The 25,082-nt window shown below is 37.4% G+C and overlaps 1 protein-coding gene across 1 annotated transcript in view; it reads right to left on the bottom strand.

Annotated features, from left to right (window-relative positions):
- Positions 1-4,872: 4,872 nt before the first annotated feature.
- Positions 4,873-25,082, bottom strand: part of LOC149558056 (uncharacterized) — a 233,979-nt gene continuing 213,769 nt past the window's right edge. Inside the window, exons 9-10 of the mRNA XM_089832467.1 lie at positions 6,071-6,133; positions 4,873-5,503 (exon numbers count right to left, since the gene is read on the bottom strand). Of these exons, the coding sequence (XP_089688593.1) occupies positions 5,345-5,503; positions 6,071-6,133 (222 nt within the window). The 3' untranslated portion in view covers positions 4,873-5,344. The remainder of the gene's footprint in view (positions 5,504-6,070; positions 6,134-25,082) is intronic.

Raw genomic sequence — 25,082 nt, forward strand, 5'->3', positions numbered from 1 at the left:
TGGCCTATTAGAATATCAGGGCAAGATATACACCAAGTACCGAAAATATATCTATACAAACAAATTGTAGATAATCAAATTAATGATATCAACCACCTAGTTGTTGATATATAAGATAAAGCCTTTACATGAAACAATTTCGTAAAAATGAATCATGCTACAAGTTATTGTAAGGACGTCACTTTACAACAACTTCTCCTGATATAAGTGAAATCATTTTGAATTCGTCACTTCTTAATGATTAGCACAGGTTATAAATTTATAATATATGAAATGTACAATAATCAATTTCTCTGAGACATTTCCTCATATTTTACAATCATACCAAGTTCTTTATGAAAATGCTCCACTTTTGTTTTAGCAAGTGGTTTGGTAAGAGTGTCTACAATTTGATCCTCTATACTAATATATTCCAACTTGATTACATCCTTCTCAACCATGTCTCAAACATAGTGGTATGGTATATCAATGTGTTTCGATCTATTATGAAACACTAGATTAAGAGATAGCTTGATACAACTCTAGTTATCACAATAAATAGTAGTAGGTGGAAGTGGCTTTCCAAATAATCCAAATAGAAGTTTCCTCAACCATACAACTTCTCTTGCTCCCATAGATGCAGCTATGTACTCGGCTTCTATAGAACTTTGTGCTATTAAAGACTGCTTCTGACTAAACCAAGATATCATTGTTGAACCAAAGGTAAAACAACATCCTGATGTGCTCTTACGATTCTCTAAATTTCCTGCCTAATCAAAATCTATATATCCTCTTAGATTTAGTTTAGTTTTAGTGTATTTAAGACCATATCCAATTGTACCACCGAGATACTTGAGAATGTGTTTTGCTACTACTAAATGAGTTTGTTTAGGTTTGCACATGAATTGACTGAGAACATTTACAACATAACAAATGTCAGGTCTTGTGTTTACCAAATACATTAAAGAACCAATTATCTGTCGATATAGAGTAGGATCAACACTTTCAGAATCTTCAGTTGCTTCTTTTTAGTTTCAAGAGGTTTGTTTCCATAGGAGTTTTCATTGCCTTGCTATCCAACATGCCAAATGTGTTGAGTAGATCCAAAGTATACTTTCCTTGATTTAAGAAGATTCCTTTTGAATGCTGCCATACTTCTAGTCCCAAGAAGTAGTGTAGTATTCCTAGATCTTTCATTTCAAATTCAGATATGAAATCTTGTTTATATTTTTCAATTAGATGATCTTCTCCTGTAATCAAAAGATCATCAATATATAAAACCATGATTAACATATCCCCCTGTATTACCTTGTAATATAAATTTTGATCTGCAATGTTTTTAGAGAAGTCAAGTTTAGTTAAATGTTGATCTATTTGTTCATACCAAGCTCGAGTAGTTTGTTTCAATCCATATAAAACCTTTTTTAATTTGCATATATGAGATTTTTTATTGTGTACTTCAAATCCTTTTGGTTGTCCAAGATAAACTTCTTCTTCTATAACACCATTCAAAAATGCAATCTTTACATCCATTTCATGAATTTTCCATCCCTTGGATGCAGCCATGGCTAAAACAGTTCTGACTGAAGTATATCTTGCTACTGGAGCAAAAGTTTCCTCATAATCTATTCCTTCCTTTTGGAAAAATCCTCTTGCTACAAACCTTACTTTGTACTTGTCAATACTTTCATCTATAGCATGTTTAATTTTAAATAGCCATTTTGAGGAGACAACTGATTTATTTTTGGGTCTAAGAATAATATCCCAAACATCATTTTTAAGTATGGAGTTATATTCTTCTATCATGGCATCTTTCCAATGTTGATGTTTTATAGCTTCTTTGACATCAGATGGTTCAGATTTGGAGATTTCACTCATTAATGCAATGTAACTTGAGTATATATTAGGATGTTTTCTTTCCCTAATGAAATCTGAGGGAATGGAATTGTTTTCTTCAATTAGCTTTTTGAGCCATGGTGGCCTTTTCTTTTCCTCAAAGGTGTAAGTAATGTCCATGGGTTCAATTGATTTATCTTCCTCCATTAGAGACCCTCTCATTATCAGAGTTTTGTTCTTCTATAGTTTCTTCTCAATTTGATTCATTTTCATCTTTAGATCTTTTCTAGGCCAAATCTTCATCAAATATTACATCTTGACTTAGTTCGATATTTCTTTGTCCAAGGATATAGATGGGATAAGCTTTGGAAGTTTCACTATAACCTACAAAGATTTCTTTCTTTCCTGAGGGCTCTAATTTGATTCTCTTCTCTTTAGGAATATGTACATAGATAGGGCAGCCAAAAATTCTTAGGTATTTAAGATCAAGTTTCTTCCTGGTAAATACCTCTTCAGGGATCTTGAATTCAAGATAAAGGTGAGGACACCTATTTTGAAGGAAAACAACAATATTTGAAGCTTCACCCCAAAGAAAAGTTTCAAGATTTTGATCATGAAGCATTGCTTTAGAAGAATGAACTATTGATCTATTCTTTCTCTCAACTATTCCATTATGTTGAGGATTATAAGGAACAAAACACTCCCTCTTGATCCCAACAATTTTACAATAATTTATAAAGATGTCAGAAATGTACTTTTTACCATTGTTTGTTCTTAAGACTTTTATTTTCTTTCTAGAAAGGTTTTCTACAAAGGCTTTAAACTCTTTAAATTTTGTTAGAATTTCTTCAAATTCTTTACTTTTAAGAAAATAGATCCAAGCCTTCTTAGAAAAATCATCCACAAATATGATATAGTATAGAGAACCTCCTAGAGAAGGAACTGACATATGACCACATAAGTCTGAGTGAATAAGTTCTAGAACTTCTTTGTATTTGGTTTGACTATTTTAAAATGTAGTTTTAATATTCTTCCCTAGAGCACAACCTTTACAAGTTCCTTCATGGTATGGATTAAGTTTAGGTATACCTGTTACCATTTTTTCTATAGAAGGTAATCCTCAAAAATGAAAATGACCTAGTCTCTTGGGCCAGATTTCATTTTTTTTTTTAAGGAATCATGAATTAGAGCTGAGAGAGAGAGAGAGAGAGAGAGAGAGTTAATCTGATAAAGACATCCATGTCTAGAGCCAATTTTGTATTCATTTTTTATGTTAGAATTCTTAGGCCAAGCTAAGACCTTTCCTTCCATAAATGTAATCTTGAGTCCATCTTCAAGAGCAAAGATAGAAAGCAAGTTTTTTTTTTATACCACGTACATATAGTACCTTAGTAAGTTCAATTGTTTTTCTTGATTTTAGATGAATAGTACATGTTCCTATTCCCATTACAGGATAGCTTGTATCATCTCCAATGGTTAATTCATCAACATAGTCTTCTTTTAGAGAGTCTAACTATCTTTTAAAACCTGTGATATGTCGAGAGGCTCCGCAATCAATTACCCAAGTACTTGATCTAGTTGATGCTTCACTGGAGAGTGTTGAATAGAAAGCATTGTGTTCAAAATTTCCATTAGAGTTTTGAGTGGTTGCAAATGAAGCTTGTGACTTAGTTCTATCAAGACATCTAGATGTTGGATGTCCAGTTTTATCACACCTATAACATTGCATTTTGGAGAAGTTAGGTGGCTTAATTTTTCCTTTGCATTTTCTTTTCTTCTTATTTACTTGAGTTGAGAGAACTTGAAAATCTTCTTTTAAAGAGGAAACATTTTGGCCTCGAGCTATTTGCATACACTCTTCTTGTATACAATCAGCTTTAAATCTTTCAAATTTAGGTAGTTTTGACCAAGAGCATACCCCTTGTTTGAAGGTATCCCATAATGATGGAAGTCCTTTAAGAGCCAATATTGTTAACTCCTTTCCATCACAAATGTGTTCTATGGATGAGAGTTGATTTTGAAGTGTAGTTATTCGCATGAAGTAAGAGGAAATTTTCTCTCCTTTATTCATTTTAATATTTGACACTTTGTCCTTTAATGTAATGATCCGAACAACATTGTTTATCTCAAACATATTTTCAAGAGCCTTGTACATCTCATGTGCAGCGTCTAGTTCTGAGATTACAGGGAGTAGATGAGTTTTAACGTCCACAATAATTTTCATAGCTTTATTGTTGTCACTCTCTCATTTTTCTAGTTCATCATTTCCTTTAGGTGATGGGTAAGATTTTTCAATAAACTTATTTAGATCATGTTCTTTAAGTAAAAGTTTTAGACGTAGCTTCCAGCCTGCAAAATCTAAATCACCTTCTAGTTTTTCTTCAAGCCTCATACTGTTCACCATTTTATTTTAATTAAGTATTTAAAATCTGATTTCAAGATCACTTCTTTAAACTTGCTCTGATACCATATTAAAATATCAGACTATAAGTAAATACTATTCTAAATTGTTTCAATATAATATTAAAATATTAAAATAATTTTGAGATGTTATTGCTAAATGCAAAGAGAATGATATAATAATGAATCCGCTGAAAGACTTATTGATATTTTTGTGTTCGTTGTGATTGTCAGCGGGGTTCAAGGTTATATAAATATGATGGAGGACAGACAGTGAGTCACGACCGATAGGCGTGACTCATGCTGGAGTCACGTCTATCGGGCGTGACTCAAAGTCGCCCCCGATACTTATGTTTATGACCGATAACATTAGTAAACTGTCGTTTGTTAATTCAGCAATTCCATAATGCAATCGATTAGTTAAGTCATCAAGGTTACCGATTCCATTATATTGAAATATGTTTATAATATAAAATCTGCATATATATATCATTGCATTTAATATCTAAACATATGTAACAATAACAATAACATAAATAATCACAGATTCATTAAGATCATTATAATTTATGTTTTGACTAATCTATACATTAACAAAATGGAATTACAGAATAACACATAAGAAACTGATTTATGTGGGTAAAATCTTGACAAGGATTAGAAGGACTCAACAACTTATGTTTCACTTATAATATAATAGTATCTTCTATAGTGCCTTTCAGATTAGGTTCCTTCATTATATGAACTTTATTGGTCTCGCTCAACTAAAACTCTTCCCTCTTAACATGCTACATCCATTGTCATTTCAGATATTGGCTTTGAACTAGCATAATACTGAGAAAACACTTTCATCTAAACATTCCAAGATGTGTACACATAAATATTTGTAGCCAACTTTATGGTACAATCATCTCATAACGAACTACACTCAAAAACACCTACACTTGAAATAAGGAAACATTTTTTCGTCTCATGAGCAAGCTCCCTTAATGATCTAGAAAATAGCTCTGCAATTATTATGTTTTCATGTCAGCTGATGGTTGGTAAAGAAGGGTCAATTTATACTATATACAAATTCTACACTGGTAAAGATTGATCGACTTATACAGGACTTGGAAGCAAAATTTCATCATTTGATAGAAGTTTGCTTCTTTTTCTGATGAGCAGCTTGCAAAGCTGTCATGACTACTGTGGATATAATATCATCTACAGTACATCCCCTGCTTAGATCATTGATTGGTTTGCGTAAACCTTGAAGCAATGGACCCATGCTTATTGCTCCACTGCTCTGTGAAATGTCAAAGAAAGAAAAAGTTTAGTGATATCCTTAAATAACATTATTCACTTGTGCAGATTGCGAGATGAAAAGGTACAGTCCAAATTTTCAAGCGAAATTATGAAATTGAATGACAGCTGGGAAGGCAGATAAGTGCAGCCTAAGAGTGGAAGTACATCTCTTATAAATCTATATGGCTTTAGCTGCCACTTACAATGCTTATTTCTTCTAGAATTAAAAAGCACATATGAGACAATGACAGACACACTTAAATGAGTTTACATTTTGAATTCCAGGCAGAAATGGGTAGATTTTGCAGCTGGCTCCGTCTTAATAAAATTGTCTTAAGGTCTGTGGATCTAGTTTGTCTAAATAGTACATTCTTAGGGTAACAAAGGGTAATCTTGCAGAGTTTATAATCCAATGGTTAAATAACCACATAAAGTAGTAAATAAAAATCACATATGAAATAATGATGTGCAAGAGAGCTTTTCCTGTGGATATTTTAAGAAAACGATTAGTAGAGTACAAATTGCTGTCAGACAGAACATTTATGAAGAAATTATGAAAATGAATTACCTGCTGAACAGCTTTATAGGCAATATTTCCTGCATTTAGTTCTGGGAAAACAAGTATATTGGCCTGCAATTTAGAAAAAACTGTCAAATAGAGTATTTTTGTTATAGAGAAATAATTACAAGAATGAATTGCATGTTACTATATAAAACAAAAAGATATTGAATTATGTCATACCATAGTTTGCAAACTCTCCGAGTACTCCCGAAGTTGCTGAGTACTCTCAATTTTTTTGGTTGGGCGAGTACTCTCAAGTTTAACTCTCGCATTTTTATAGATACAAAAAATCATGGGTAGAAATATCAAAGCAAGTAAAGCGATGGTTGAAATATGTTTTTCACATACTATTTATTTCTATAAAAGCATGCATTTTCTCTTTCAAGATGTCAATTCTTAATTTAACACATTTTGTTTTTGAATTTTACAAAAAAAAACATGTTTCTTTAAGAGATTTTATTTTTGTTCTTTCCAAGTTGCCGAGTTTTGCCCGAGTTTTTGTTAAGTTTTCTCTGAATTTTTGCCAAGTTGAAAATTTTGGGCCTGCCGAGTACTCTCTGAGTCCGAGTCTGAAAACTATGTGTCATACCATACATAGAAAAAACACATTTTTCATTTTAAAAGATTTGATAGAAGCCAAATTCATCAAATCATATGCTATTTATGATTACTGCAATGCATCTGCAACACCTTCAAATTCTCAACTTACAGTGAGGCTGACAAATAAACCAGGATAGAGTAGTACAATTATCAAACATTCAAATAGGTGTCATATCTATTGAAATCGGATAATCACATCATTCCAGACAGGCACATGTTCACAATTTGTTAAGATCTTGAAACGTTGAACATGAAATAATACGTAGTAAGAAATACACATGTTTCCAATCACAATTGATCAAAGACCTAAGGGTGACCCATGGGGCAACAAATTATTATGTATTGTAATCCGAGAGTGAGCAACAATAAAACAAATTTGAAAGACTAACAAAAAGAATGAAAGAACAATGCAAAGGAATTCATGTACTTGTTACTAGTCTAATTTGTCTATTTCAAGCCAACCAAGAACAGAACAATGTGCATGGTATAACCATTATTCAAATTATACAAGAAGCTCCCTAAGACTTAATTAAACCTAAAACCCAAGGAACCTACAAACATTCACACTCCTCAAGATAAAGGGGGTTTGGCTTTACATTTTTGCCCCAAATACAAGTTTCAAAGTGTCAACGGTTAAGGCTTCGAGCAAGATTTTTAGATTGAGGATAAACTATTCAAGCACTAACAAAAACAGCTTCCTGCCAGTTAAAGCACAAACTGTTGAGCATCGACAAGTCGAATGAGCAAGGAGTGTTGGCGTCCATGAGTGCATAAGCGAAGAAGGCCATGTATCCAGACCCTCATGGGGAGGAGAGATTACAGGATGCTAGTGCCAACATTGAGAAGGAAGCGATGGCAAAGTGAAGGGAAACAAATGATGCTGCAAGTACTTTCCTGTGTACAAAATCTGAGAAAAAACATCTTAAGACTAGTATTGCAGAAAGAAGTACCAATAAAACTTAAAGACCACTATGATACTATGCCTGTCATGAGCACCACACGTGCTGAACCATATGAGAACAATCCACATAGAGATCCTTGTAAATTCTTTTGTAGACCCAATGCTCCTCACAGTAAACAGTGGAAGACATGTTATTATAGTGGAAATGGGTATATTTTTCTTTGGATTGAGTACAACATTGCAGTAGTTAAAATCAAAGGAAAGAGATTTCCACAATACATGACTGCCATTTCAAGAGTTTCTGGATGCACTTGTGTTTAATGTTTTTTGCATCACCATTTCGAATTACACTTTGTGATCCATCCTTCCTTCTGTTCTCTTATGCTATGTTTCATCACAAAGTGTTATTCAAAATGTTGATGCAAAAAAACATTAAACACAATCAAATCCAGAAACTCTTGAGATGATTGCAGTAGTTGTCCAACTTTCTTTTAGTTATTGTTGAATCTATTTTTTTAATTTCCTTAAGGGAATAAAAATTGGTTACTTTAAGTCAAACTTTTTCTTGGCAAACTGTTTATTGAAAATTGTGTCCTTGTAGCTGTCGAGAACACACCATATACAGAGATGTTGGGGCTGTAATGTCCCCTTTCTAGCATTCATAGCATGATGTTGCCGTTAGCCTATTTCCCCATAGTCCCGTAGGCTAACTAGGACATTAAAGGGGCTTAGAGGCCATTTGGCCTAGACAGTTTCAGTTGCAGGTCTTTCTAAGGGGTTCTGAGGCAACTTTGGGCATACTTACTATTTATAGTAAGTCATCTTGGACATGGCCGGACATTCAGTCACAGTGGTATGTCGATGGTAATTGTTTAAAATCGACAGGAAAACTTATTTATCATTGATAAGATTTGTTATGCATTGATAAAGCCATTTTATAAAGTTAAATTTAAATATTTAACTTTATTAATGCATAGACTATAGTTTGTGGGAAATATTTAAATTAAAAGAGTTCCCTTTATTTTTATAACACATTGGAGACATAAGGTACATAAAGGGAGTTATGTTTTATCCCACATTGAGAAAACGAAGGATTGAGCTCTTGTGAGAACACTATAAAAGAAATGGAAGAGCTTTTTCTTGTATGCTTGGATGAAGATTAATGTTATGTTGCTGGATATCTGATTATCGGGCTTGGAGGACGGAATCCCTCTTTGCTAGCATTCTCTTCGCTGTTGGAAGACACAGTCAGGAGGATCAAGGGTGTTTTCACTTCAGGGAACACACTGGGTTTCATTTGGGGCATTTGCATAAAGAAATTTACAAGGGTTTGAGGTGCAGATCTGAAGTTAGTTATTGCTATAGTGCCGCATGAACAGTATTTTGCTACAGTCAGCATGAACAGTATTTTGCTACAGTACGGCGTGAACAGTGTTGGTATCAACTTTACTTGTTTTTTTGGCTGATTAGAAGTTTGGAGGGCTGGCCGACTACATCTGCAAAATACTACGGCAACTAATTCCAGGTTTCTTCTGTCAAATTTTGATATTTTGCATAATAATTGTTGAATACAAGTCTGAATAGTTATTGTAGCCTTTAAGGCAGCTGTAAGTGCACATCTACATTTAAAAATCACCCTTTATTAGCAGATTGAAAGAGTTTCCAGATTTTTCATATACTATTGAATGTGTGCCAAGTGTTTGTGAAAATGTTATGATGTGTATTATGCATTTTAATGTCACTTCATAGTTGTTGTAGCCTTTAAGGCAGCTGTAAGTGCACATCTACATTTAAAAATCACCCTTTATTAGCAGATTGAAAGAGTTTCCAAATTTTTCATATACTATTGAATGTGTGCCAAGTGTTTGTGAAAATGTTATAATGCATGTCGTAAAACTCGATTTCAAGAGAAAACGACAGAATTCAAAATGCAATAGCATAGGGTCGAAGAACGCCCAAAAGGGTATCCAAAACCACTCTCAAAAAGTTTGAATCACGAAGAAAAGTGCCCGCTGCCGGCACGCGCAGGTTTTTCACAAAAATCGTGCGACACTTTTTACTAAGGGAGGGCGACACTTCTCCTTAAGGCGTGCGACACTCTTCCAGTGTCGTACGACATTTCTCAAGAAGGCATGCGACACTTTTCAGCATCGTACGACATTTCTCAAGAAGGCGTGCGACACTCTTCCAGTGTCGTACGACATTTCTCAAGAAGGCGTGCGATACTTTACAGTGTCGTACGACATAGTTTGCATAGGCGTGCGATACTTTTTAAAGTGTCGCACCATACTGAACAAATGTCACCCATAGAAAACAAAAACACTCCCAGAAGCAAATGGGACCAAAATAAAGCAAAGAACTTCCACACTAGGGAGTACCGGATCCACGCAAATCGAGGAATGAACACTCGAGTGCAAGAACAACACAAAAAAAAGAACATCTATCCATCTAAACTATAGCAGCAAAAAATACACTGAAATAAACATCGAAGAGAACAAAAGCAACATCGCAATGAACTGAACAAACAAACTAAGTACGCAGTTCCTCCCAACCGTCAATAGCATCATAAGACCATCGTGGGTCCTAGCCATCCCCCGCACGTAACATCCCAAGCCACCAACCAAATCGTCAGTACTGTCGTAATAGGGACGTCACTACTAAAACATGCAACAATATAAGCATAAGAAAATCTAACATGCTAGTGATAATGCATAAGATAATCCTACCGTAGATAACATCACCTATCGCATGCTAAACAGCAATAAGCAACAGATATACTACTAAATCAAATAACATCATCTAATCATATGCTAAACATCATGATAAGGGAATGCGTCAAGTAAACTAACATCATCTAAACATGATATCCAAGCATCCCAAAGAAAGCATAAATCACAAGAAAGCATACTCCGGAACCTGAAGTACCAAGTGAAAACATCCAGCAACGGTCGCACTAGGACAAAAGACCGTCTCTGTACACCAGTCCCTAGCAGTGGTGAAGGTAGCTACGCCTCCCAACCACATGGCACCCGTAGGTCCACACCCGTCGTGCCGATGGAGATAATGATTCAACCACAAACCCACATAAAACACAACATCCATGGCTAACACTCACGCTAGACAGTATGATGGCTGCAACCAAGAACCTAAGACAATGCAAGGAGTACAAGTCTTGGTCAGACACTCAATAGGCTACTATGTAAGGACTAGCATCATGGAGAGTCGCTTGGGATCGAAAAGCCCAAGCTTGGATCGTGCGTTTCAACTCCTCAATGGAGGGCCCCGCACACACATTTTATTATCTTAAGTTTTATTACCAGTCACATTTTCTTTAATTATCACTTATTTAAAACTTCCTATCCTCCGCCAACTCTATGGGACTAAGGTCACCAGGTTGCGAGATATAAGCCCCCTCCATATGCTACCCTACCCTACCAAAGCTCATCCTACAACAAGTGCCCGTGGGCATGCATACTCCCATACCAACCCCAATGATCATAACTTCCGACAAATCCACAGAAGATCGGACCTCGCAAGTCACCCAACAAATGTACGCGGACGTACTCGTGTGTGGCGCACCACCATCACGAAGATCATAACACAAGGATAGGAATGAGAACACAATGCAAAGAAAACACCCAACTGAAAGCAACACAAGAAGGATGGATTCTACACGAATCCCAAAGCCAATAAAACCATACATCATAAAATCACTCAACCGGCCTCAATCCGAGAGTATGGATTCTACACGAATCCCAATGATGTAACAAAACCAAAAGTCATGAACTTACTCAACCGGCCTCAATCCGAGAGTATGGATTCTACACGAATCCTAGTGCTCATGAAACAAAAGCAAAGGTCCAACAGAAACCATAATAGGTATAAAATCACTCAACCGAACACAACGTCGGGAGTGCGGATGCAACACGCATCCCAATGCAACATAAAAGTGCAAAAGTGGTTTGACTGATATCCAAACGGATCATCCAAGTCCACGACCCACATTGTGCCAAGAAAACTCGAGAAAACAGGGTGGCACGCAAAAAGAGGTAAAAACTCCAAATTTTAGAAAAATTTTAAAATTAAAACCCATTTGGCCTTTGGGTTCGAAAACCCCAAAAATCCAAAAATAAATGAAATCGGACACCGTATGCAAAAACGGCCAGCATAATGGTGCAAAATCTCAAACCCTCATCCCAAAAAAAGGGAAATGTTCATACCCGCCCAACTGAGTAGAACTAACATACAGAAACGGAGGGGAACACTAGTTCTCAACCTCCAACCAAACGGCTACCAAAAACAAAAGCAGAAACAGAGCAAAAACAATAAAACAGGAAAGCCCTACCTCATAGCCCAAAGGGCAAAACGGGAATCTGAATCATAAAATAAATATCCCGCAGTAGCTGAAAATCGCGGCAATCCAAAGTTTTCCCGAGCTGGATCCAACGAGCCCAACCTCACGACGATCCCACGCCCGTAGCTCCCACAACAAACAAAACAGTCGATCCTCATGAAGAGGATTTTGGGTTTTACACTCCAACTTTCCAATTCAAAAGTGAGAAGTGAGGAATTAAATTCCTCTTTGGATATTTATTCACTTTTTTGGTGAATAATCGATTAGGGCATTTAACCAGCCAATCTAGTTAAACCCCGAATCGACCCAAACAAAAACAGGCTATTCCTATAAATAGAAATTTATCTATGGCAAAGCTGCCAGAAATTAAAATAAATCAATTAAAAAGCCCAAAAACCCAAAAACACATAAATCACCTAAACAACTTTCGCGAAAAAGCGAAACTCTAAATGCACAGACACGCTCACTGGTCTAATCACAAATGCAAATGAGTTCGGATTTAATAATCACCGAATGGTTTAATTTAAACATTTAATAAAGGATACGTCGACCATATAAGGACGACATTGGTAAAATATGAATGGCTGAATCACTAACTCCATGTGCCACTGCCAGGGATATAAATCCTGCACACTAAACAACACGATCAAGTGCAATTGCATATAATAACATGGTCGAAGCAATAATGTGTTAAATGACCTAATTTAACCATTTATTTAATTATATTAAAATAATCTATTTACATCACTCACGTTCGCATAAGGCATAGCAATGCAGGAATGAAGTAAATAACCATAGCATTAAATCCATCACATAACAAAATCAGAGGTATGTCCAAATACCAAATAACCAAATATCATCATAAAACACACTGTTGTCTCAAAATGGCATCATCATGCAATATGATTAACTGAACAACATAGTAGTCTAAGATCTATGATACTGGAATCAAAGAGTAACATCTGACCCTAAGGTCATCTCAAATGTAAAACATAACATGAGTAACAAATATCTCTCTAATCAGAAATGTAACAAGGTAAATGTCTACAGCACAGAACCAAAGAATCCAACATGAACAAACCATTTCTAATCACTAATGCATTTAATAAAGATTGACTACTCTGCATTTAAAAGGCATTTAAAACACATAAGCAAACACAGTCATAAACATGACTAACCACTGCTATAGGAACCTCGTCCAGTGTAGCATGGTAAAAGAACATAGTGCAATCTCTGCACACATCTCAGGGTAATCACGGAACAACCTCATGATACCACATCGATCTTGGTAACCACTGGTACAAACCTCAGTGAACCAAAAATCACATCATAATCTCAAAGATCAGTCAGAAGCATAATCAAAACAACTGATAAAAAAAAAAAATCCAAACACCTCAACGGTATAGACCACTCAGGGTCACAATCAAGATCCATCACAACAAAAGATCAGCAAGGTTGCATCCATCAGGACGACTTACAAAAGTCAAATGGGAGAGGCACTACACAATCAAATCCAAAAACAAAATTTTTAATTATAATTGTCTAGTATTGATTCGCCCTCCCCCCCACCCCAGTTGAGGTGTGTCCGTTACTTTTTAATAATTGGTATCAGGTCCTCTTTGAGAAGGAAGCTTAGCAACTTGAGGAGATCTATAGTGGCATATAGGAAGGAGAGTCCTAGATTTGATGGTAATAATTATGACAGTTGGAAGAACAAGATGAGAACACATCTAATATGTATGGGAATTGATTATTGGATAATCACAAAATAGAAGATCAATATCAAAACAAAAAGAGAGCTATCTTTGTAATGTCCCCAATTTTAATAAAATGTTTTAAAAAATTAAGGGTCCCAAAATTTAAATAATATTATTTGGACCTTTAATTATTTAATAACAGGGCCCAATTTTTATTAATTATTCATAGGTGTTTGTCGTGTTGGCACTCTTTTGTAAACCCTCAAGAGTTTTCTCCAGAGGGGTATTTATGTGCGTCATGTAAGTAGTTGTTAGTAATGCAATTTGAATTATATTTTATAATACTGTGAATTTCGGTTAGGATTCTCTATTGTTCGCCATTTCAAAAGTGAAAGATCTTCCCTACTTGGCTAGTCTAGTTTCAGTGGGATTCAACCCTCACCCTATTCAGCCTGTATGGTTTTGCTCAAATATGACAAATTGGAGCGCTATCATTATTTGCAACTATAATATAGATTTGGTTCCAAATTGGTGTCTTGTGCGTATTATTGTGCATCTTGTTTGGTGGACTGAAGGCTATTAACATCTCTGCACCCATTCGTACATGTGTTGCTCGTTGTCCTTGCCTCCACTATACAACCCCCTTCAATTGTACACTATACGGTCAACTCTTGCACCGCACGACCATCCCACTCAAATCGTTCGGCCTTGCAACCCAATTGTATAAATACCCCATTACATCGTATGGTCTTCCCTCCTTAATTGTATGGCTTCACATTTTGCAACCGTACGAACATATAGAATATTTTGTATTCGCTTCTGGGTTTGATTGTGTATGTTTTTTTTAACATCAACGTTTCGGATCATACTCTATGATCCATCATCAGGATGATAAAGAGAGCTAAGAAACAGAATGATGGATTATAGAGTATGATCCAAAACGTTGATGTTAAAAAAAAACATACACAATCAAACCCAGAAGCGAATACAGAATTTTATGGATTGTGGAAATCTGTTACAATTAATATAGAATATTGTATAGATATTTAAGCTGTAGTACATCTTCACCTTTTTGTACTGTACGACCTCTACAAACAGTCACCCACCTACTGTATGGCTACCTGTTGTGTTGGTGGAGAAATCAATATAGACTGGAGTACGGTAGGATAGGAATATTACAGTGGTATCAGAGCGATTGCCTTCAAGTCAAGATCCCCTTCGTGAAGTCATTGCCTTCGGGTCGAGACCCCCTTTAGGAAGATATTGTCTTCGCGTAAAGATTCCCTTCGGATCAAGATTGCCTCCAAACAGAGATCCCGTTCAGGAAAAAATTCCCTTTGGGCCAATATTTCATTTGGATCAAGGTCGCCTTCAGGTTGAGTTCACCTTCAAAACATTACAGTGGTATCAAAGCGATTGCCTTTGGGTCGAGGTCCCCTTAGGAAAGTCATTGCCTTTGGGTCGAGACCCCCTTCAGGAAGATATTGCCTTTCGGTCAAGATTCCCTTCAGATCGAGATTGCCTCTGGATAGAGATCCCTTTCTAGATGAAATCCCCTTCCGGCCAATATTTCCTTTGGATCGATATCGCCTTCAGGCCAAGTTCGACTTTGGAACATTACAATCTTCATGCATAGATAAGGAAAAGAAGCAATTTCAGTACAACATGATTGTAAGGGAAGCATTGATTAGTGCATTATCTAAGGCAAAGTTTACTAAGATAAAAGAACTTGATTCTACTTATGAGATTTGCATTAAATTAGAAAAGTTGTATGGAGGAGATGAATATATAGAGAAGGCATAGTTGTAAAACTGGAATGCTAGATTAAAGAATGCTAGAATGCAGGAAGATGAGACCATCAGAGCTTATGTATAAAGAATCACAAAGATCGAAATAGGGATAAACAACACACAAGGAATTATATCAAACAATGCAGTAGTACTAAAAATTCTCAGATCTCTAACACCATCCTATGAGACTATTAAGACCTTAAATTTGCACCCAACCAAACTCAATGAAAAGAACTGGAAATTTCAAGTAACATTGAACCACTCATAGGCAATGGGATTTTCCTATGAAGCTGAGTGAATCTCCAAGTTATAGACTGGCTCCTTGGGATAATCACCTAAGCTCTTGTCTCTTGTAACTAAAACGAACTGAAATTGGTAGGGAACTTGGTAGGTAAAGAGAGAAAGATGCAGAAATAAACCTAAAACTGAACTTTATCTAATAGGTGATGCACCAAAAGCTTACGGATACTGAAGACATGACTATTAAAAAAACAGTGAAATTTCCCCTATTGATCAACACTTAAATCCTATACTAACTTGCATTAATATTTCATAACAAGGTCATGATAAGGAGAGTTGAGGAACGTGAAAACATTCACAAAACAGCCCCAAAATAAAAGACACAAATTACAACCTGCAAGTAAAAGCACAAACTGCAACTAGGTGATTACTATAGTTACACTACCTTGGGAGATGGGGAGATGAGGGGACAGAGGGACAAGCTTCCGAGATAGGGGGACAAAGGGGCCTTGATTTGGGGACGCCAGGGGGATGGAGGGAGGACAGGAATGAGGGACGGTGTAATGTTCCTGAATTTGGCAGGTCTACGTAGTTGATGGAGTTAGCACATCATAGCGACCCTCGTGAGTTGACAGTGTTTTGGGGGTCTCAATTGTGGACTTACTATTTTTAGTAAGTCTATTTTTGGCAATGCAGTGGGTGGCTTCAACAGTTGGTCGTCACCTACAATAAATAAAGTAATAAATTGCATGAACTCTTATTTAGTTATTAATTGTTGAGTTGCATTATTATAATAATGTTTATATTATTATAATAATGACTTCAAGAGATATTTCTAAAAGCATGTTGGAAAGTTTCTAGTGTTGAGTTCTTTTGGAAAACTTCCACAAATTCTGAAGTGGAGCTTTTTAGGAAACTTTGGCCAACGAAATGTTATAAATGAGAGCTCATCACTAGGAAAAGCATGCTTGAATATATATTTTCTTTTGTGCCTTTGTGGCTTTTCCTGATTTTTGACTTATGAGCCCTTGCTGAAATATAAGGGTCTCGATTGAAAAGTTCTTGGCAATTCTATTGAAGTATACAATTGGCTAACTTTCTCCTACTGTATTCCTATAGCTAAGGAGAACAATGCTGAATTATATATATTTGCTCATATCACCTGGCGAGGGTTTGAAGAATTTCCGAGTTCTTTCAATGACATTTGTGCTAGAGTATACATCTGTCAAATCTCCTGCTATGATTACTGTCGTTACAGAGATAAGTATTTTGAATGAAATTGATTGTACTGTGTGCATCTGGAAATCGATTTGATAATCGATTGGAGAGAGTGGGACTGTTGTTTTATCATTTGGGCTGCATCTAAGGTTGTTTCAGTTAGACGTCAAGCTGAGCATTGGTTTGCTGCTGGATAGTTAAGTGTCCAAGAGGAATAACGCAAAGAGGGCAATCTGCATTGTCTCACATCCTTGCTGAAACCTATTGCATACCTTTTCCTTATGCATTGGCATTTCAAATCTGTTGCTATAGACATTTGCAAGTTGGCAGATCTGTGGAATCAATACAGTGTGTAGAGTAACCAGCAATCAATGGTTGGCAGAAATAAATTGGTGTGTGTTTACAAATTCATGACTTGACGTCACATTGTAAATCACTATTGTGAGGACTGTATTCTTGGAGTTGCATTCTCTTTCCCATTGGGCATCGATGTTTTGTTGTTTAATAAGGCAGTGCCAAGATTGGCTTTATATCATCAGGTTCAAAGTTGTACTCTAAATAAATTGTAATCTGCACAATATTTTTACAGTGAATGATATGATGATATTACTTTGTTGGGATCATAGTTCAATTCATACCATGACTGAAATTTGATGAATAGATGTTCATAGCCCTAACTTTGTTTATTGTTTATCAATATTTGGTATTAGTGTGCTTGCCGAATGTTGACAAAATATCAAACTAGTAAATTTGCATAGAAAATTGTTGTATTAAAGAGCAGCAACCAGACAGGGTTTTTACAGCGGTATCAAAGCAGTTTCCTGCCAACCTGCAGGAACTGGGCTCAACTATTATTTTGGTTGGTGCTTACTTCTGAGATTGTCAGATTAATTTTTGTGATCGGTATAGTGACATGGATGGTGACAGGAGATTCATTCTAGGTAGATATTATACTCGCAAAAGGCGTACTTCGCCTAGGGATGCAAAATCTGAGGTAATGGGGTTAAGTGTGTGCGATGTATATCTACAACTACTTCTGTGATAAATGAGTCATCTAGTGAGGCACTTAGTAGTAGTACCTTAGATGTTCAGGTGTGTATTGTTGATAGTACGCACGTTATTGATTTTGAGGTTGATGATCACTCACCTAAGTGGAGCTAGGCTCAATTTACACCATCTGCAGATACAATTCAATTTCCTATAGTGGTAGTTGGTGGTGTTTCTATATTTTCCGATTCTGATGAGTATGTGGGCATTGTGGATACAATTGAGGTGAGTGCATTTGTTGGGAGCAACGAAGAACCATATACTGCACCTAATTCTCCTGTGGCTTCATTTCTATAGGGGTTACTAGAGATGGTCAAGATTCTAGTGAGGAATATTTAGGGGGAATCTGTACTACTTCAGCTTTGTGCAGGATCATATGTTGCACAAAAGTCTAATGATTGGGTTAGTGCGGAGGACATACTAGGACCTTCTATGGATATGAATACAAGTGACACTTGGGCACAAGTGTTCGATGTTATATTGTAGGTCATGTTATTGGTTCTATTGATGGTTTTGGCATTCTATTGGCTCAATGAGGAGAGGGACATCACTTGTTTCCTATGGGATCCCGGTGGAAGTTTTTGTATGATGTCGGATTGCTTGAGGACAAGCAATCTTGGGAAGGGAGGACTGTAATGTCCACGAATTTGGTAGGTCTACGCAGTTGATGGAATTAGCTCATCATTGAAACCCTCGTGAGCTGACAAGGTGTTTTGGGGGTCTCAGTTGTGGACTTACTATTTTTAGTAAGTCTATTTTCAACAGTTGCTATTTTTGGCAGTGCAGTGGGTGGCTTCAGCAATTGGTCATCACCTGCAATTAATAAAGTAATAAATTGCATGAGCTCTTATTTATTTATTAAACATTGAGTTGCATTATTATAATAATGTCTATATTATTATAATAATAACTTCAAGAGATTTCTAAAAAGCGTGTTGGAAAGTTTCTAGTGTTGAATTCTTTTGGGAAACTTCCACAATTTCTGAAGTGGGGTTTTCTAAGAAACTTTGGCCAACGAAAGGTTATAAACGAGAGCTCACTTCATTGGGAAAAGCACACTTGAATATACATTCGTTTTTGTGCCTTTGTGCTTTTTCCTGATTTCTAACGTATGAGCCCTTGCTAAAATATAAGGGTCTCGACTAAAAAGTTCTTGGCAATTGTGCTTAAGTATACAATTGGCCAACTTTCTCCTATTGTATTCCTGTAGCTAAGGAGAATAATTCTGAAGTATATATATTTGCTCATATCAGCTAGCGAGGCTTTGAAGAATTTCTTAGTTCTTTCATTGACACTTGTGTTGAGGTATACATTTGTCAAATCTGTTGTGATTATTGTAGTTACAGAGATAGGTATTTTGAATGAAATTGATTGTACTATGTGCATCTAGAAATCAATTTGATAATAGATTGGAAAGAATGGGACTGTTGTTTTATCATTTGGGCTGCGTCTAAGATTGTTTCAGTTAGACGTGAGACTGAGCATTGGTTTGTTACCGGATTATAAAGTGTCAAGGAGGAATAATGCAAAGAGGGCAATCTGCATTGTCTCATGTCCTTGCTGAAACCTATCGCATATCTTTTCCTTAGGAATTGGCATTCCAAATCTGCTACTACAGACATTTGTAAGTTGGCAGATCTGTGGAATCAATATAGTGTGCAGAGTGACCAATAATCAGTGATTGGCAGAAATAAATTGGTGTGTTTGCGAATTCATGACTTGACGTCACACTGTAAATCACTGTTGTGAGGACTACTCTTGAAGCTGCATTCTCTTTGCAGCTGAGCATTTGATGCAGGAGCATCCTAGGTTGCATTGCTATCCTGCATGTTTTTAGTTTTATCTTGCTGTTGAAACTACATTTTCTGATTTCTGGGTTCCTGTTACAAACTATGTAACTAATTTTCCATAATGAATGAAGAGTTGTGCACTTTAGGGATTGAAGAGGGCCTAGAGTACTATCCATGTTCCAAAGCGCAAGTCCTAACTCCTTATAATTTGGTAGATATGGCAATTCTCCCAAAACATCAATTTCTGACAATTTTGCGCGACAGTTTTCTGTAATCAACTTTCAGAATGGATGCACACTTTTCCTTGATGAATTAGACTTTGCGCACTTAAGGGGTTGTAGAAGACCTAGATATCTACCCACAATTTGAAGAGTGACTTCTAACTCAATTAGAGTTAGAAGATATCACAATTTTGCACGGACATCGATTTCAGGACAGTTAATTGCTAATGCAGGCCGACTTGTGTATTTAATTTTGCTTTATTTAATTTAATATTTGCTAAGAGCTGACTTGTGGCTTCTCCATGTTCTAGAATGCTCTGTAAGCCATTTTGCGCTAGTATAAATAAAGTGTTTAGGCTTAGAACTAGGACAGTTTTCGAGAAGTTGAGAGGTTCTAGGCAGTTTTGGAAGAGGACTGCAGAACAGAATTGGAAAGTGCGAATTTTCTGTTCGATCTTTGAATGTGAATGTACTTGTATTTGGCCGTAACCCAAAAGGCCTTACAGCTGAGCATGTATGTTGAATATTTGAAGAATCAATGAAAGCATTTTACTCTTCTTCCTCCTTTGGTGGTTGTTCTTTGTGTTTGCTTCTGTTGTGTTAACTTTTGCAGGGTGGTTTGGAGAGCTGGGTGTGCCATTGACCCTAGTTTTCCCTATCCTTCCTTGCATCAGGTGGTATCATAGCATGAGGTTCGTCCTTGTGGAGATTGGATCGTGTAGAACCCTAATTCAATTTGGTTGTAGGGTGGAAAATCTGTAGATTTGACCTATAACTTGCAGAGGGTTATGATCTTGTAGGTACCTGATTTCTAAAGATGGTTCATGGTAAACGAAATGCTGATAATGCTATATTGGAACAATTGAGACAAATTGTAGCCAAACTAGATGTTGTAGAGACAGCGCAGAGGAGAGGAGCACATCTTGATGATGTAAGTGATGATGAAGCAGCAGCACCAAACCATAATCCAGAACTTGAAGAAGATCAAGATGAGGAAAGATTATTGCAAGTGTTGTCTAGGGAAAATTCAAAGCCTATTGTAGAAGTTGTTCCTTATGATGGAAAGTTGGATATCAATGTTTTGTTAGATTGGATCTCAGATATGGAGAAGTGCTTTGAGTATGAAAACACTCCTGATAATAAGGTGGTGAATATTGCAGTTACTAGGTTAAAAGGTCATGCATCACTATGGTGGCAGCATTTGCAAACTGATAGACAAAGGAGAGTAAAGGAGAAGATCAGAACTTGGCCAAAGATGGTGAACAAGGTAAAGAAAAAATTCCTTCTTGTTGATTACCAAGTTAGCTTATTAAGAAAAATGCAAAATTTGAAGCAAAAAAACATGACTGTGAAAGAGTGTACTGAGGAATTCTATAGATTGGACATCAAATCTAGACATGTGTGTTTACCACATAGGTTAATTAAGAATTGCACACAGATAATGAACACAAACACAAATAGCAGAACTCTTCTTATTATTATTCGCATATGCCAGAATATTACATTATGCTTCCATGATAAGATCTCATCTCCTATGATGATTATAATGCTTCCCAAAGAGGTTATAAATACTTTCCGACGAACCTTCCTGAAGGTATCCATCAACCAGATACATCATGTTTGCTACAAACTATTTACTCGTCAGCTACATAACAAGAACTTTCCCGAAGGGACCCGTCGGCTGATACACAATTTCCTTTCCAAAGGGACCTGTTGGCTGATACGCAATTTCCTTTTCGAAGGGACCCATCGGCCGATACACAATTTCTTTTCCGAAGGGACCCGTCGATCGATACACAATTTCCTTTCCGAAGGGACCCGTTGGCCGATACACAATTTCTACCGATGACATCATCCCCCCCAAAAAGAAAAGTCGTCTCCTGAAGACTATAGAACAAAAACTCAAACAACTAATACAACAATATCACTTTCACATTCATCTCGTTGCATCTATAGCCTTTGCTAACACAATACTGACTCCTCAAGCTGACCTTGATAGCCACCTATGTTGCTTTCTCTGCTTCCAACTCCTCGGTACCCTGAGCCAAGTGTCGCTGCACTACCTCCAACTGGATGATCAGCTCCTCCCGAGCTCTCTACGCATCCACCAAGACAGCCTCACGGCCAACACCTACTCTCAGTGCCTTTGGTACACAGACACTCCATGCCTACAGCAGCTCCAAGTCTTCTCAACTGATCAGACTCCCACGACTGATATCCACAACGACTGGGGGTCCAGAGTGCAACACCCCCGACGGGGTCGAGGGGTAGCGCCTCGGGTGCGCTCCCTATCGCAGTACAGGGCGGGGTCGAGGGGCAGCGCCCCTCGCTACCAAGACCAAATTAGCACTTCGAAACCCACACAAAACTGCACTGAACACACCATTTCTGTCATTTTCTGCCGATTTCACACTCTTTCTGGCAACCACGGATGCGTCCCCTTTCCTTTGGCATCATCTGTAACTCATTCTGAGCATTCTTGATTTGTCGACCCTTTTTTTTTTTTTTTAAGAAAACCTCCTATCACCCTTCTATGCTACCAATGTACAGCTACACCATACATCCTGCCACTGTATCGACTCCTTCCTTATGCAATATCTTGTAACGTCCTCGAAAGTCTGAATGCAATAACAGGTAGAAGTTGTACGCCATATTTATCATTTATGCAAAACCCGTACACCATATTATACTAAAAATCTGTACATTGCTTGCTTCAGAAAATCTGTACGGTGACCATGTTGAAAAATCCGTACAATGGCTGTTTTAAAAAAGTCTGCACTGAGACTCCTAAATTTCGTACAAAAAATGAGAAAATCCGTACGACAAGCTTTTTAACAAAGCCATACGGTAACCTCAACCTCCAAAATCCGTACGGTGATTGGCTTCCGAGATCCGTACAATGACTGGCTCCCAAATCTGTGCACAGCCCTGCAAAGAAATTCCAAATCCGTACGGTGCCTATCTAACTGCATCTGATAAATCCGTACGGTTACACTACATTTGAAAAGTCCGTGCGGTGACAGGGACTCAAAAGCCGTACGGTCATTGCATAAATCCCGTACATAGCCTGCCTGCTAAACACCGTACGGTACCCTTTCAAAACCCGTACACTGCATCTTCATTAGAAAATCCGTATGGTGAGTAGTGAAATCCTCTCAATGAAAAAATCTGTACATTCCCAAACTATTTTAAAAAAACATACGGTGGTCTCAAAGTGATGTTACAATGTGTAGCTTCTCAAAATCGTACACTGTCTTCAAATATTGAAACCCGTACAAAAAAAACCGTATACTTGCTGGAAATCCGTACAGGAGAAAGCCGTACAACAATCTGCAAAATCGTACTCTTCCTCCAAACTCCGTACGATGAGCAGGTTAAATCCGTACGGTGCTTCAGAGTTTAATTTCAAATCGTACAACAGCTCCCAACTTAAAAACTGTGCAACTCAAAAACCAAGTGAAAATTGTACGGTGAGTAGACAAAATCCATACGGTACTTTTTTTCTTTTTTTTTATATAAATTTTTGAACAACTATGTACAATATTTACATATGTATAGTACTTACAGTCTTCTTCTCTCTGTTGTTCGTCCATGGAGGTGCATTACTTCTTTCATGGCAAACATTCAACTTCGACCTATTCACTGTGTCGGCAACTTCCTTTCCCTCTAGCATCCATTGTTTTACTGCTCCATTATCACCCACTTCCTGAATTTGATATGGTCCGACCCACTTAACTCTGAACTTGCCTAGGTTGATCTTATTCTGTCCATCATCCCTCAACGCCAACTCTCCTGGTTGAAACCTGCTACGCTTGTTCTATGTCATCTCCATATCGCCCAGTTTGTTCTCGAAGCTCCGTACCATGGACTCCGTCAGCTGCCCCTTCTGGCTGTGAATAACATGTCCACTCCGTACTGCTGCAACTTTTATTAAACCCTTCCACTTTGTTTCCTGTGTGGATAGTATGATGTGTCTTTCTTGCCGTCGCTACCTTTCTGTTATATCTATGATTCAACGTAATACTTTCTTCCTGTGCAGTCGTACAGTAGAATCTTTCCTTTTTTTGGGTTCGTACTGTATGTTCTGTCCTTCAACTTCAATCATATCCGCATTTCCTTTTTCGGCTTCTCTATGTTGCTTTGAACATTCATTTCCTCCTTCGGCTTCTCCATGTTTCTTCAGACATTCATTTCCTCCGTCGGCTTCTCTGTGTTCCTTCGGACATTCATTTCCTCCTTCGACTTCTCTGTGTTCCTTCGGACATTCATTTCCTTCTTCTTTCTTACCTTCGTCGATCCTTAGCATATTACAACTTGGAAAGAGCTCGTAATCCTCTATTTGCCAGTGGTAAACACCATTTATTGAATCCAGATCGTCATCTCCTTCCAATCATAGGACTCCCTCTTGATCTAGTTCCATATTCTGCCTCCTTACATCCTCTTCTTCGGAATCTGACGATAGAGCTTCTTCTCCAACCATCTGAGTGTGTAGATCGATGACATACTTCCGGCCTTTGTTTTCAAGTGATAAAGTTTTTTTCTTCCAATCATGTTTTGCCTTGGCTTGTATCAGCCACCCCCGACCCAGAATAGCATCGTACCCTTTCCGCCTTAGAGGAATCACAACGAAGTCCAACAGGAATGGTTGTGTTCCAATTGTCACTGGTTGCGCTGTGAGTACTCCCAATGGCTTGATTCCATGTTGATCAGCTGTTAACAACTGGAAGGTAGGTGGCCACAACGTTGGTTGTCCCAACTTTTTCCAGGTGTCTTCAGGCAACACATTGACACCAGATCCTCCATCCACGATCGTGTCCGTTAGCACAGTCCCGAGAATGCCCATTTCAACAACCGTCGGATAGCATCCGGATGAAAGAGCTAACAGCATCGGATCTTCTGCACTTGCGCCACTTTCCTTCTCCTTTTTGTCTGTTGCACTTGCTCCACTTTCCTACTTCCTTCCATGTTTTCCTGGTAGTTGAGCAGCGGGAACGATGTTTGTGAGTGCCGATCAGAGCTGAGGCATAGTGAGCAACAGATCACTTATCCTGACGGGTATCTCGGCTTGCAATATTTGCCGTACAATGTTCTGTTCTACGCAGTTACGTACGGAGGTACTCGACGTGTCCTTCAGGTGTGCTGTTTCTGACTATGTTGCTT

Source organism: Cupressus sempervirens, chromosome 5 (assembly GCF_028749045.1).
Source record: "Cupressus sempervirens isolate cs-2001-9-10 chromosome 5, ASM2874904v1, whole genome shotgun sequence".
Classification (NCBI taxonomy): Eukaryota; Viridiplantae; Streptophyta; class Pinopsida; order Cupressales; family Cupressaceae; genus Cupressus; species Cupressus sempervirens.